This window comes from Macaca nemestrina, chromosome 19 (genome assembly GCF_043159975.1).
Source record: "Macaca nemestrina isolate mMacNem1 chromosome 19, mMacNem.hap1, whole genome shotgun sequence".
Classification (NCBI taxonomy): Eukaryota; Metazoa; Chordata; class Mammalia; order Primates; family Cercopithecidae; genus Macaca; species Macaca nemestrina.
Window position 1 is genome coordinate 38,750,854 of NC_092143.1, and position 12,411 is coordinate 38,763,264.

Genomic DNA, 12,411 nt, shown 5'->3' on the forward strand with positions numbered 1-12,411 from the left:
TATTATTATGAAAATAATTTTTGACCTTGCAGATCCCCTGAAAGCATCTCAAGAAATTTCGAAGTTCTAGGTACCTATCATACTTTGAGAACAAATGCAGACACAGTCTCATAAAATAATCATGTTTCTGAAATACTCAAGAAGCCCATTTTCCTTCAACATAGAAATAGTTTTATATCTTTCAAATAGAAATTGATAAATTAAATATATTTCTTCTTTTTCCCCCTTTCTGTCCCCTTTTTCTTCCTTCCTCTTTTCTACCTCTCCTGCCCCTCTTATTTTGCATTTGAGTAGTGCAAAAAATAAATATGTTCAATTACTATATTTCAGCAATAGTTTGTTAAAAGTCCAATAGCATCATGGATCATATAACCTGACACATTTACTTACACTTAATATATTCAGAAACAAAAAGTTAGCTCTCATCAGGCCCCATGCCCTAAAGAAGGGAAGATGTATTAAAGGAAGATAATATATCCTTTTAAAAGAATTTTTTTAAAAAAAGGTTAAAACATTACAATGGTCAAATTATTTGAGTGTGTGTGACCTACTGAGAGGCATATTTCACTGTCCATATTCACAGAGTTTCCCAAATGCCTTTGGGGCCACAAAATTTTATCTTCCCCTCATGGTAGACGACTTGGTTGGTCATATGAATTATCCAACCTGCGATGCTTCTTAGAGTCTAAAAAAACACTCCTTACAAATATTTTAGGACACTGGGTGTGATTAAAACTATCCTGAGTAAACTAGAATTTATGCTCATGCAGTGATGTCTACAGCTTTCCTTTAACAGGGCCATTTCTCTAAACAATTATTTAGGAACCTCAACACCAAATTTATGGCGCTGAATCTAAAGAATAACTGAGACATAGAGAAATTAAATTGTGGACTGCCGACATCTACGCTGGCAAGAAAAACAATACCAGTTTTCACAACTTAATAACTGTCTTCCTCAAATAACCAGTAGTTGCTTTTAATTTTTATGCTTTCTGAATGCAAAAGCCTTTTTTTCCTCATTGTGTACTCCTTGGTTTTCTTTATTAAATTCCTGCCTCCATGGAATATCAAACACATTTCCAAATGGAAATGAAAGGGCACTGCAGGCTACTGTGGTGTATTCTCTTTGATTTCTTCCCAGGCATAAGAGTTACAAATTAATTTAACTTCAGAGAGCTGGTTTGCTCTGTCTGCATCCTCAATTTCAAGCTAACCTACTGTTCACCTGCTGGCTGCTTCGCCATCCCCCATCTAGCTCTGTTTTAGAAAATTCAGCAGGTACCGTGAGCCTTCAAACACCAGTAGGTACTCTAATATGTGCTCTGAGTGAAAAATTCCATGAAACTCCTTCTAACTCTGTGTTTAGAATATTCTTTATTGAAAAGCCAGCCAAATCCAAACTGATCACAGGAATCAGAATTTATTTAATAAAAAAATGAAAACCTCCATCTGGCTGTAAGCCAAGAAGCTTTGAACATGGAGGGAGAAAGGAGTCATTTCTCTGGAGCTATTATTCACCACTCTAGGATTCTATTATTTTCCTTCCTCATTTACACCAATTCAGTACTAAAAATGACATTCCCTCTCTGTAAATATCCCTACATCTGTTCATATTTCCTCTTTCTTTCTCCATGTACACATACATATTGCTATTTCTAGTTAGAGTCTGGCGGAAGAAAGGAGAGCATCTATTCTTATCACTGGCGTATGGCTTCTACCCCTTGTGTCTCACAGCAAATTTTGAGTCTATCAGATTCATTTTGTAGCAAGTCTGAAGGAAGTGATTTTTTTTTTATTTTTAGATTTTTTTTTTAATTTTGCAGCTGACAGTAGAATCCCAGAAAACAAATGTTGCCATTATGATGTGTCAAAGTTAGTTTGGAGAATCCAAAAATCTTCATAATGTATAGATATATGCATAAAGCAGCATGAAAAACTTTCCAGAAAAGCAATGGGTTTGTGATTTTGACTCTTGTTGTTTGATCATGAACCAAAGCATTTGGATTATTTCCCATTTTGCCAGTGTTGAATCAATAAAAGTGTGCCCATAATTTATGACTAAATTTATCTTTTTTTTATGTTCCAGGAATAAATTGATGGCAAATGAGGCCAGAAAAGGAAGCAAGCTCTACAGGTCTTTTCACTATTTTTTTTTTGTGACTTTTGCTTCATGGGTTACAAGTTTGGCTTCTACACACACTCAGGGAGGCTTTCTTGTTCATGTGAGAGTCACGGATGATTGCCTCACCCTTAAGATGACCCATCTAGGGCTGTTAAATGTCACATTCATAAGTAAATGCAGAAATGACCATATTTTGTCCTCATTAGACTCTTGGGGGAAAAAAAAAAAAAGGTTCTCTCCTTTCCAAGACATATTCATTCCTCTACGTGGAGGATAATCTCAAATACATTGTTTTTGCTTTTGAACTTATGGGAAATAGTAACTTACCAGGAAATAGTAGCTAAGAGAATATAATATAACCCATATCTAACATCACTCAATGTCAATAATAAAAATAGAAAAAAAAAACTGGTAGATTTGCTGAGGGGGAGATCACAATTTTAGAATGACAGACATGACTAGAAAAATGTAATCAGTCCCCAAGTTTTTAAATGTTCAGCTTGGAATCCTGAGCCTTGCTGATATCCACCCAAAGAGCACTGGGAAAGAAAGAATTATGTTTCAATTCAGAATCAAACAGAAATGGTCTATGTATCCACAGTAAGTCAGTTTAGGCTTATCAACATATGAGGCTTTGTTACATCTGAAAGGAATGTCACCAGCTCCATGTGAAAGACTGGTTACCTTGATTATCGCACAATGGTTAACTGACCTGATCTACTATAACTAAATCCACTATAACACGGTTGTCAGCTTACTCCTGTGCTCTGCCTAGAGTAAGGAGTAGCAGGCTCAAGTTATCATCCGGTGTGGAGAGGGTCTCAGAATGACGTGGAACTTAGTTGTACACAATAAAAGGTATCCTGTCTTCTTTTGGTGTGATTTTTAAGTCAGCATAAACTGACTTAAAACTATTTTTTATTAATTATTGTGTTATAGGATGGCCTTGTGGCTTTTAAGGATTAGATTTCATCTTGCAGACCCAAATTGTTCAACTCTAGGATTGTAAAGGCAGAGTTGAGGGTGAATGTGGAATGAAATAATAAATTAGATCCTTTGTAGTGAAAAGATTTGAAAAGGCTGATTCCTTCTCTTAACAGATAAGGAAACTAACGGTTTGAGAGGATTAGAATTGTTCACCAGTAATGAAGATCAAATATTATCAAGCTTATTTATCTCCTGACTCCTATTTCTAAACCAGTTCCTCTTGTACCACATCATACAGCAAAGGAAAATAATGCTACTGGAGAGGTAAAGAAACGTAAAATCATGTAGCAATAAGTTACTAGAGAGGAAGAAGGTTCAGGAAACTCTGACTTCTCTTAGATGTGAAAATAAAATGCAGAAATCTACCAGGACTACAGATAAATAGCCTAAAGCATGTGTAATGAACTACCAGTAGACAAATTAATACTTATGAGACCCAGAATCCAAAGTCAGGTAATTTATTACCAGAGAAATAATCTTGACATGAAAATCGATTTATTTAAAACTGGAAACTCTAAAATGCTAAGCTACTGAGGACTTTGAAGTTCCAGGCACTGTACTTGCCTTGTCAAACTCAAGCCTCACAACCATCCTATGAAATATGTGATATTACTTGCTACATTTTATAAGATAAATAAATAAAGATTCAGATTAAGTAACATGCCCTAAATTGTACAATTACCAGGTGGTGAAACAAAGATTTGTACTTAATCTGTGTCAGACCCCATGATACTAACCACTTACTATAACAGTAGTTCAAGTCGGGAATTTTTAATATTTATTAATTGGTCAATGTTAAGTCAATGTGAGCAGAATCCATGGAAAATGGATTGTGAGTGTCCATATGCAGACCTTTTCATGCCATCTGAATTAAATCTGATATATCTAGAAAACATGGACTTCACCTGGCTTACATACAATATGATCATATACTTCATTTTTTTTTTCTGGTATATATGAGAGGAGCACAAGAAACCATTTTATCCATCTTAAATTATGAAAGGCTAAGTGCACCCTTTTTATGCCCTGGTATAGGAGAAAGTTTTATTCAAACTAGATTCTTATAAAGAAAACACTCTATGTGAAAATCCTACAATGCATAAAAAACGTTAAATATGAGACAAAAATATCAGGTAATGCATTAACCTAATGGGCTGTTCACTTCCTTTTGTTTTTTGGGTGTATGTTTATGTCAGTATATTCATTGCTCAAAAACCTTCAGTGATGCCCAATCATCAACAAAGTTAATTGAATCAATTCTAAATTTCTAGGCATGAGGTTCCAGGATCTCCATACGGTGAGCTCAACTTCTCATTCTGGTTTTATCATCTACTGGAATCATTGTACAGTTCTTCCCTTATGATCTATAAAATAATAATCTATAAAAATCTTCTGAATTTCCCAACTAGTTCCTTGTCTATGTTCATTTGGAACTAGATTTGAGTACCTGAATTTGCCCTTCTCTGCCTTATGTTAGTCATAGGGCTACATGAATTAACCATCTGGCTTGATGATAAATTTTAAAAGTGAAGAAAGTGTCCTCTTTGTTATACAGATCATTATTCCATAGAAATGGAATCTATTTTCTGTAACTACAACCTTTTTTATAGAAAATAGATTAGTTTTGAAATATAAGTAATATTTAGCAAAACTAAAAAGTTTAATGTACCATTGAGGAATAAATTCTTAGTGATGAAGAAAAATCTAAAACTATTTGTTTTCCTTTCAGACAGGATTTTCCTTTCAAATAAGATGGATTTTAGAATGGTTTCTGCTAATATTTATTTCAATAAAAATAGAGAAAAATCGTATATATTTTAGTCCAATTTATTTCTTTAAAAGCCAATGTCTCTATTTAGATAAATATTTAGTTCAGGTCTATACAGGGCTCAGAGTCATCTAATTGTAGTTAAACAAACAATAGATTGAATTACCAATTGATCAATTCAATTAGGCCATCAAGCAAACTAAAATAAGAATTCCATTGTATAGGCCAGTAATTGTAGTCAATCTAGTGCCCAAAATTCTGCAATTCAATCTCCTGCTTGGCATTCAGACATGATGTGACATGAACAAAGTGAACTTGACAACCACAATGGCTGCTTCCATTCATCACATGTTCGCCATTACACACAATCAGATATTGTAAAACATCTCAACTCTGACTTAGTGTTTTGTTACTGACATTTTAAAAAATGCTTTAGAACAATGTATTACTGATTCTGTTACACATGTATAATTTCCAAAAGCCCAAATTTAATTTGTCTTAAAACATTAACCAACAAATGAAACTAGGTACTAATTTTCATACCTTTAATGACATAATTATTTTAATCTGGAAGAGATAAAACTTTATGGGAAAATATCTTCTAAAAAAATCTGTTTTAAACACAATAACACTACTCTCCTACTTCCGGTCTCAATGAAAAGTTCTACTAACCAGCTTTTATCAGAGCCTGGATTCTATCCCCTCACCCATAAGCTGCTTGTGATATGTTTCCAGGACCAAATCAAACATCATTTCTGGATCTTTCCATCTCATCCTCCTTACCATTTAATTCCCTTCCTTCCAGCTTCTTCCCCTTTATTGCTTCCTGCCTATGAGCCAGTCAGAAGGTAAACAGTTCGCCTGAAAAGGTTTTGATCTCTATTTTCTTTATGCTTTGTGCATGGTGCTCTTTTTCCATGGTGTATACTTCTCTTTACCTAGCTAGTACTTGTTGATATGGCTCTTTTGAGGGTAGTGGTGGCTCTGTGTTTTCTTCTTTCACAACACAGCCTACTTGCTTTGTCTATTTCCCCCATTGGACTATAAGCTTTTGTAGGGCATGGTATTCCAACATTTCATTCCTAGCAACCAGCAGGATGCCAGGTATATAAGATTCATTCAAAAGTTAATTGAATAAAGTATTTATTTAATGAATAAAGTGAAACTGGTTGCTGAAAGATAGCACTTTAAAACTACTGTTTGTTAAACTCTGAATTTAATAGACCTCAGTTACTTTGTGATAAAAGACACCTTCTATATAAAAGAGGCAACCTGAAATAAGTTTCACACAGACTTGAGTAAGTGTATTAAATTAAATATTATTTAGAATTATATAACTATAACCACATACACATAAATTCAAACACTTCTTATGAACTATGGTAAAAATGAATGTTGGGGAAAGTTGCCAAATTTCTCATTAACAGCTATGTCTCAAACTAAAGCAAGATATAAATTACTTCATCAGTCAACATGGTAATTTAGTGACTCCAGAAGAAAACAAACTTTTCAAAAGTTCTAACCATTCTGGTACCATGTTTAATAGTCCTAAGTCATGCTAATATGATGTTTGTATAGGTGCGTGTATGTATTAACATGTACACACACATATGTATTATATCTGTAATTTATTACTGCCTCACATCGGTACTTAGAGAGAGTGGAAATTGATTCAGAAAGGATTAGCATGATTTTTAAAATGAGAGAACCCTAAGTGGCAACTAAGAAAAGCAGAGATTTGCCATTCATTCATTCACTCACTCATTCATGCTCTCAATCTCGTACTTACTGTGCATTTGTGAATTTGACCTCTACACCAACTTGTAAACTTGAGGATGTGTTAAACGCATTCTCCTTTAGCAAGTTCTTTATTTGACAGCTAGCCTACGAGACAGGCTTAGCCAAGTATAACAATAACTTGTGTGTGTGCACGCATGCACGTGCGCACACGTTCATGTACTATCTTAACTCATAATTTTTTCTAAAGTTTATATTTGAATTCATAGAATTTAGATAAAAATCTTCATTTGATGTGATGCATTTACAAAAATATCAGTTTCAATTCGGCTAAGAAATGCTCACACATCTCAAAAGTACAACATAGTCTCTATTTTAGGCAAATTAACAAAGTAAAATTTGGCTTTAAATAAATCTCCATGGTTTACAATGCAAATGGCTGTTGCAAGGCGAACAAAGAAAGGTAAATGGGGATTTATTATGTCTCTGTGTCTTTTAAAACTTTGCATTTCTAATTTAATATTTCATTAGTTCAACTTGATTCCTTAATACCACTGGAAAACAGACTTTCCTGTCATATTCAGATAAACATATTCTTGCCAATTTTCTATGCAGCTTACCTTGACTTCCTATCTGGTATACTCAACAGATGCATTATTAATAATATGTGAATATAAATATTTAAAACTTTGTGTATGTAATGGATACATAAATAGATGCATGTATGTTTTGGGAATACATGCTAGTTTTGCTTCTGTCATTGCCTAGCGGATGAAATGTAAGTGTTGCCAATGTTTATTGACACATTTAAGTCAGTATCCCTGTGACTAATGGAGTACAGAATATACAAAAGAGAGGTTTCAGAGATGTCCTCATTAAAGCACCTGGAAACTTCCAATTGAATTGCCAATTTGCTTTTAGAATTACAGGAATGCTACTCTCTGCATAGCTGAAGTACTTGTGATAACTATACACGGTTAACAGCATGGAGACGGAAGCCAACATCCATGCTTTGAGATGTAGTCAGTTCCACTTTCTCAAGTTTGTGCCTTTTTTGTGATTCTCAGAAGAGCATCTAAGTCAGTCTTACAAGTTTGGCTAAAAGAGAAACTAGGCATTACATGAGTATACTACAGTAGAGGTTATTGGAAGAGAAGAGATCTTAGGGAACATCCAATTCAACCCTGACTATTTAGAATCACAAAATGAGGCCAGTATCTTAGAGATTTGCCAGAGAAGAGAAAGTAAAATAAGAGTTGGAGAGAAATGACTTTTTTTTTTACCATCATATCAATCACACCCTATTATAATTACTTACATGTGTGCATCCACCCAGAACTCTAATGAGCCAGGCTCTGGGACAGTTTTAGTCACTGCCATATTCCTAGTACTTAGCACCATGCTTCTCAGAAATAAGCGTGTGAATGGACAAGTAAACGATTGTTCAGTGTGGGCGCAGCGGCTCATGCCTGTAATCCCAGCAATTTGGGAGGCCTAGGCAGGCAGATTGTTGGAGCCCAGGAGTTTGAGACCAGCTTGGGCAACAGGGTGAAACCTCTTCTTCACAAAAAAATACAAAAAATTAGCCGGGTGTGGTGCCACAAGTCTGTGGTCCCAGCTACTGAGACTGAGGTGGGAGGAGCACCTGAACCTGGGAAGTTGAGGCAGCAGTGAGCTGTGATCACACCACTGCATTCAGCCTGGGCAACAGAGTAAGATCCTGGTCTAAAATACATATATACATACATACATATATGATAACTCTCTATATATCATATATATGATATATGTCACATATAATATGTGATAATTATATATTCTATATCATGTATATATGATATATACTATATGTATGACATATATCACATATGATATATACCATATATTAAAAATTTTGTGTATGTAATAGATATATAAATAGATGCATGTATGTGTATCTAGCTAGGAAATTTATTCTAGGGAATAAATGCTAGCTTTGCTTCTGTCATTGCCTGGTAGATGAAATGTAAGTGTTGCCAATGGTTATTGATACATTTAAGTCAGTATCCCTGTGACTAATGAAGTACAGAATATACAAAAGAGAATTCTTCACACTTTACCACATTTTCTGTCTGGCACTACAGTATGCTCAGAGGCTAAAAAGTAATGAAGATGTTGCCATTCATCTCTAGAGCTTATTTATTGGTAAACAAAACAGCCCTGTAAAATTAACAAAGTAGGTAAGATCAGCCTAATTTTAATATTGAACTATATATGATTAATATTGAACTATGTATAATATATATCCTATATGTATAGTTCAATATTAACTTAGGGAATGTTCTTAACATTGCAAGTTTTCACCTTCCTCCTTTGAAATGAATAAAAACTACCTCTTAGACTGTCATCAGAGGAAAATGAAAAAATAAGTGAGAAATGCTTACCAGTGGGGCTTGCACAAAGAAACACTCACTAAATAGTCATAGAACAATTGAATGAATAAATGAGAGATACCTGTTTTTCCAGAAACTCCAAGACATGAAAAAAAAAAAAAAAAAAAGAAAAAAAAGAACAGCTTTTGGCACAACCTCATTGAATGCTTTGGCAAGCAAGCAAGTAATGATAAAAAGTAAAACACAATGAACAATACAGAACTTATGACCATTACAAATATCTGTTAAAGAAAAAATTGTTTTTCAACTTACTGCAGAGAATATCGTTCTGAAGGCAACAAAGAGCATTGCAATACCTGATAAAATTCTGACTTCTGCTTCATTTCCTGTTCTTGAGCTGGCTGGATTTCGAGCTGAGCATCGGTAAATTCCAATGTCCCCTGGTTGGAGTCGGCTGATCTGCAGTGCTCCAGAGGGTAAGACCACCACTCGGGAGTCACCTGGGATTGGAGTCAGGTCCTGTTGGTTCTTCTGCCAGTGGATTGTTGGCATGGGCTCCCCAGTGACTTCACACTTGAGTAGCACTGTGTCTCCCATGAAGGCTGTGACAGATTCTGTCTGAGAAAGGAACCTCAGTGGTCCTAGGAGAAAAACAAAGAAGAAAGAGTAAGTCTTTCAAAAAAGGCACAATAATCGCCAGTAAAAATAATCACACTTTGTATTCTTTATAGAAAATTACATTTTATAAGCTGTTTTCTCAAACATCATCTCATTTGCTCTTCACACTTTACCACATTTTCTGTCTGGCACTACAGTATGCTCAGAGGCTAAAAAGTAATGAAGACGTTGCCATTCATCTCTAGAAGCTTATTTATTGGTAAATAAAACAGCCCTGTAAAATAAAGTAGATAAGAGCAGCCTAATTTTATAGATAAGGAAATTGAGGCTCAGAAAAGTGAAATTCCACATTCGAGTTCAGTTTCTAGATGACAGTCCTACAGAGAGAAACTTCTTCTGAATCCTGGTCCTATGGACAGAATTCCTGTTACCCTACTTTGGACAAAGGGTTATGAAGTCATGAAGATTCATGAAGGACTGGTCATATGGCATACCTACAGCAGCTTCAAGAAAGAGGGATGACAGGAACCACCAATTATAGTAACAAAGAACTATCTTTTAGGGTTTACTGCTTACGGTAAATGTTCATCCACATTTGCCAGCTATGGCTGTGGTGTAGTGAAAAAGATTTTAAAGCTGGAATTAGAATAGCTTGTGTTTCTAGACTAGTTGAGCCACCTATCCTATATGAATACTCTGGAAACTTGTTTCTTTGGACCATGAAATGGGATAATATCTAATTCACATGGTCACTTCAATATTCATATGAAATAACATGTGAAAATAATGCATTCATATGAAGTAAATATAAGGAAAAAATAAAAGAAACTGGCCATTACCGAATATAAGCATAGTGAGAAATAAGCCTTCTCTGCCATGACATTGTACATGAGAGACGTAGATGTTTTCACCTTGCCATCTTGCACTCCCTTTTATGTATAAGTGGTTATTTGTGATCCTAAATTTTGACCGTGAAATTCTTGTGTTTTTTTTAAATGATTACAAAGAAATCTATTGGTATCAATTATGCCATCATTGAAAGACCACTGGCAAGTTTATTTTTTAGAGAAAATTCAACTAAATTTTAATTATTATTAACGTTTGCTATTCATCCCAGTGAAATTCTGATATTTCTATATTCATTTGAGTCATTCCAGAATTGTTTTAATTGTATGGACATGTAACAACAAACTTTGATCCATTCATCAGTCTGGGGTTCATGTCAAGTTTTACTAATCATATTTTATGTTACTGTGATTTTTATTTTATAAATTTAAGTCAACATTCCCCAGGTCCAGGTTTAAATTTTGTCAAGAAAGCTTGATTGTCTCATTAATCTTTAGTAAACAAAATTCTACTGTGTTCAGTTTTAATTACCCTTAGTTTGAATTTGCGTCTATTAATTTTCATGATCTTAATTTTCCTCACAACCTGATAAAAATTTTGCTGTGACCGAAAGGGTCAACATAAAATGACATGAGTCAAATCATAATTTAATATGAGAGACAATAAGCAATGCTATGGAGATGTTATTTCACTTTCCTTCCCTAAGTGAAGGTGAAATTTTACATCTCTTTTAGGGATTCGAGTTTTTGGACCACAAAATAACTGAATCTATGAAATATAAAACTAGATCAAAATTATATGTGGGTTAGGTACAAGCTGCTGAAGGATATCACTCATTAGAGCTATATCCACAGAAATAGACCTGCAATTCTAGAGCTGCAATATTAAGATTGTTCTTTGTGAGAATTATTAATGATATACCATGCAAAAACCTTAATATTGATGCAAATATTAATTTCTCCCTCACATATATATTCTAAAATTACTCAGCTGATTCTTAAACTAAGGCTCTGAAATCTGGATCCACGGGGATACCTGAATAAACACTACAGTTTACCTACAGGGGGCGCCAGCCACTTGCCTAATTTTATTCTTTTTCAGTTAGAAGAACTAATCTGTGTCTGTGCTGCATCTACCACTGCGTGAAGAACAAAAGGAATTAGTTAACAGGTACCCAGGCTTACTGCTCAAAATCCAGTTTTCAGACTGTCTGCATTATATAGTCTTGTTAGTCTATTCCAAAGAAGTATGTTAATCTACTACAGATTGGCTCAGGTATGGCTTTAAGGCATGTACTTAAACAGAGCATGATCTGTATCTACCACACAAACCAAAGCTGCAATGAGTAGTGATAGATATGTAGATATGTAGTAGTGAGGCTTATGTAGGGCAATGAGTTTCAAACAAATTTTATTTTTATTTAATAGTTTTCTTCTTGGTTGTAATCCCTAGTATTTTATTTTGCAGTTAAGGAAATGTAGTCAGGAATAATTTTCCAATACACACAAGTTATATATTTAATACATGTAGGTGAGAATAAAATTTTAAGTTGATTTTAACAATCTGGACATTTATATATTCAGATTTATGGCTCTTTTGAAGTTACACACATTGGATAAATTTAAAGCATTTAAACCATTTATTCATGGTGGTTCACACCTGTAATCCCAGCATTTTGGGAGGCAAAAGCGGGAGAATCACTTGAGCCCAGGAGTTTGAGACCAGCCTGGGCAACATGATGAAATGCTATCTCTACAAGCAATTTTTAAAAATTACCCAGGTGTGGTGGCACACACCTGTGGTTCCAGCTACTCAGGAGGCTGAGGTGGGAGGATCGTTTGAGCCCAGAGGCAGAAGTTGCAGTAAAGCTAAGACTGTGCCACTGCACTGTAGCCTGGGCAAGAGAGTGAGAACCTGTCTCAAGAAATACTAAAATAGAAAATAAAACATCCATTTTACAA

General features: G+C 34.7%; 1 protein-coding gene across 12 annotated transcripts in view; it reads right to left on the reverse strand.

Moving 5' to 3' along the window:
* LOC105489423 (DCC netrin 1 receptor) overlaps positions 1–12,411 on the reverse strand; it is a 1,213,781-nt gene that overhangs the window by 635,528 nt on the left and 565,842 nt on the right. For all 12 annotated transcript variants that reach the window (XR_011616876.1, XR_011616875.1, XM_071085315.1 and 9 more), the window contains exon 3: positions 9,343–9,627. Coding sequence is in view for 10 of the 12 variants with exons in the window: in XM_071085315.1 (XP_070941416.1) it covers positions 9,343–9,627 (285 nt within the window). In the remaining 2 variants the exon portion in view is untranslated. The remainder of the gene's footprint in view (positions 1–9,342; positions 9,628–12,411) is intronic.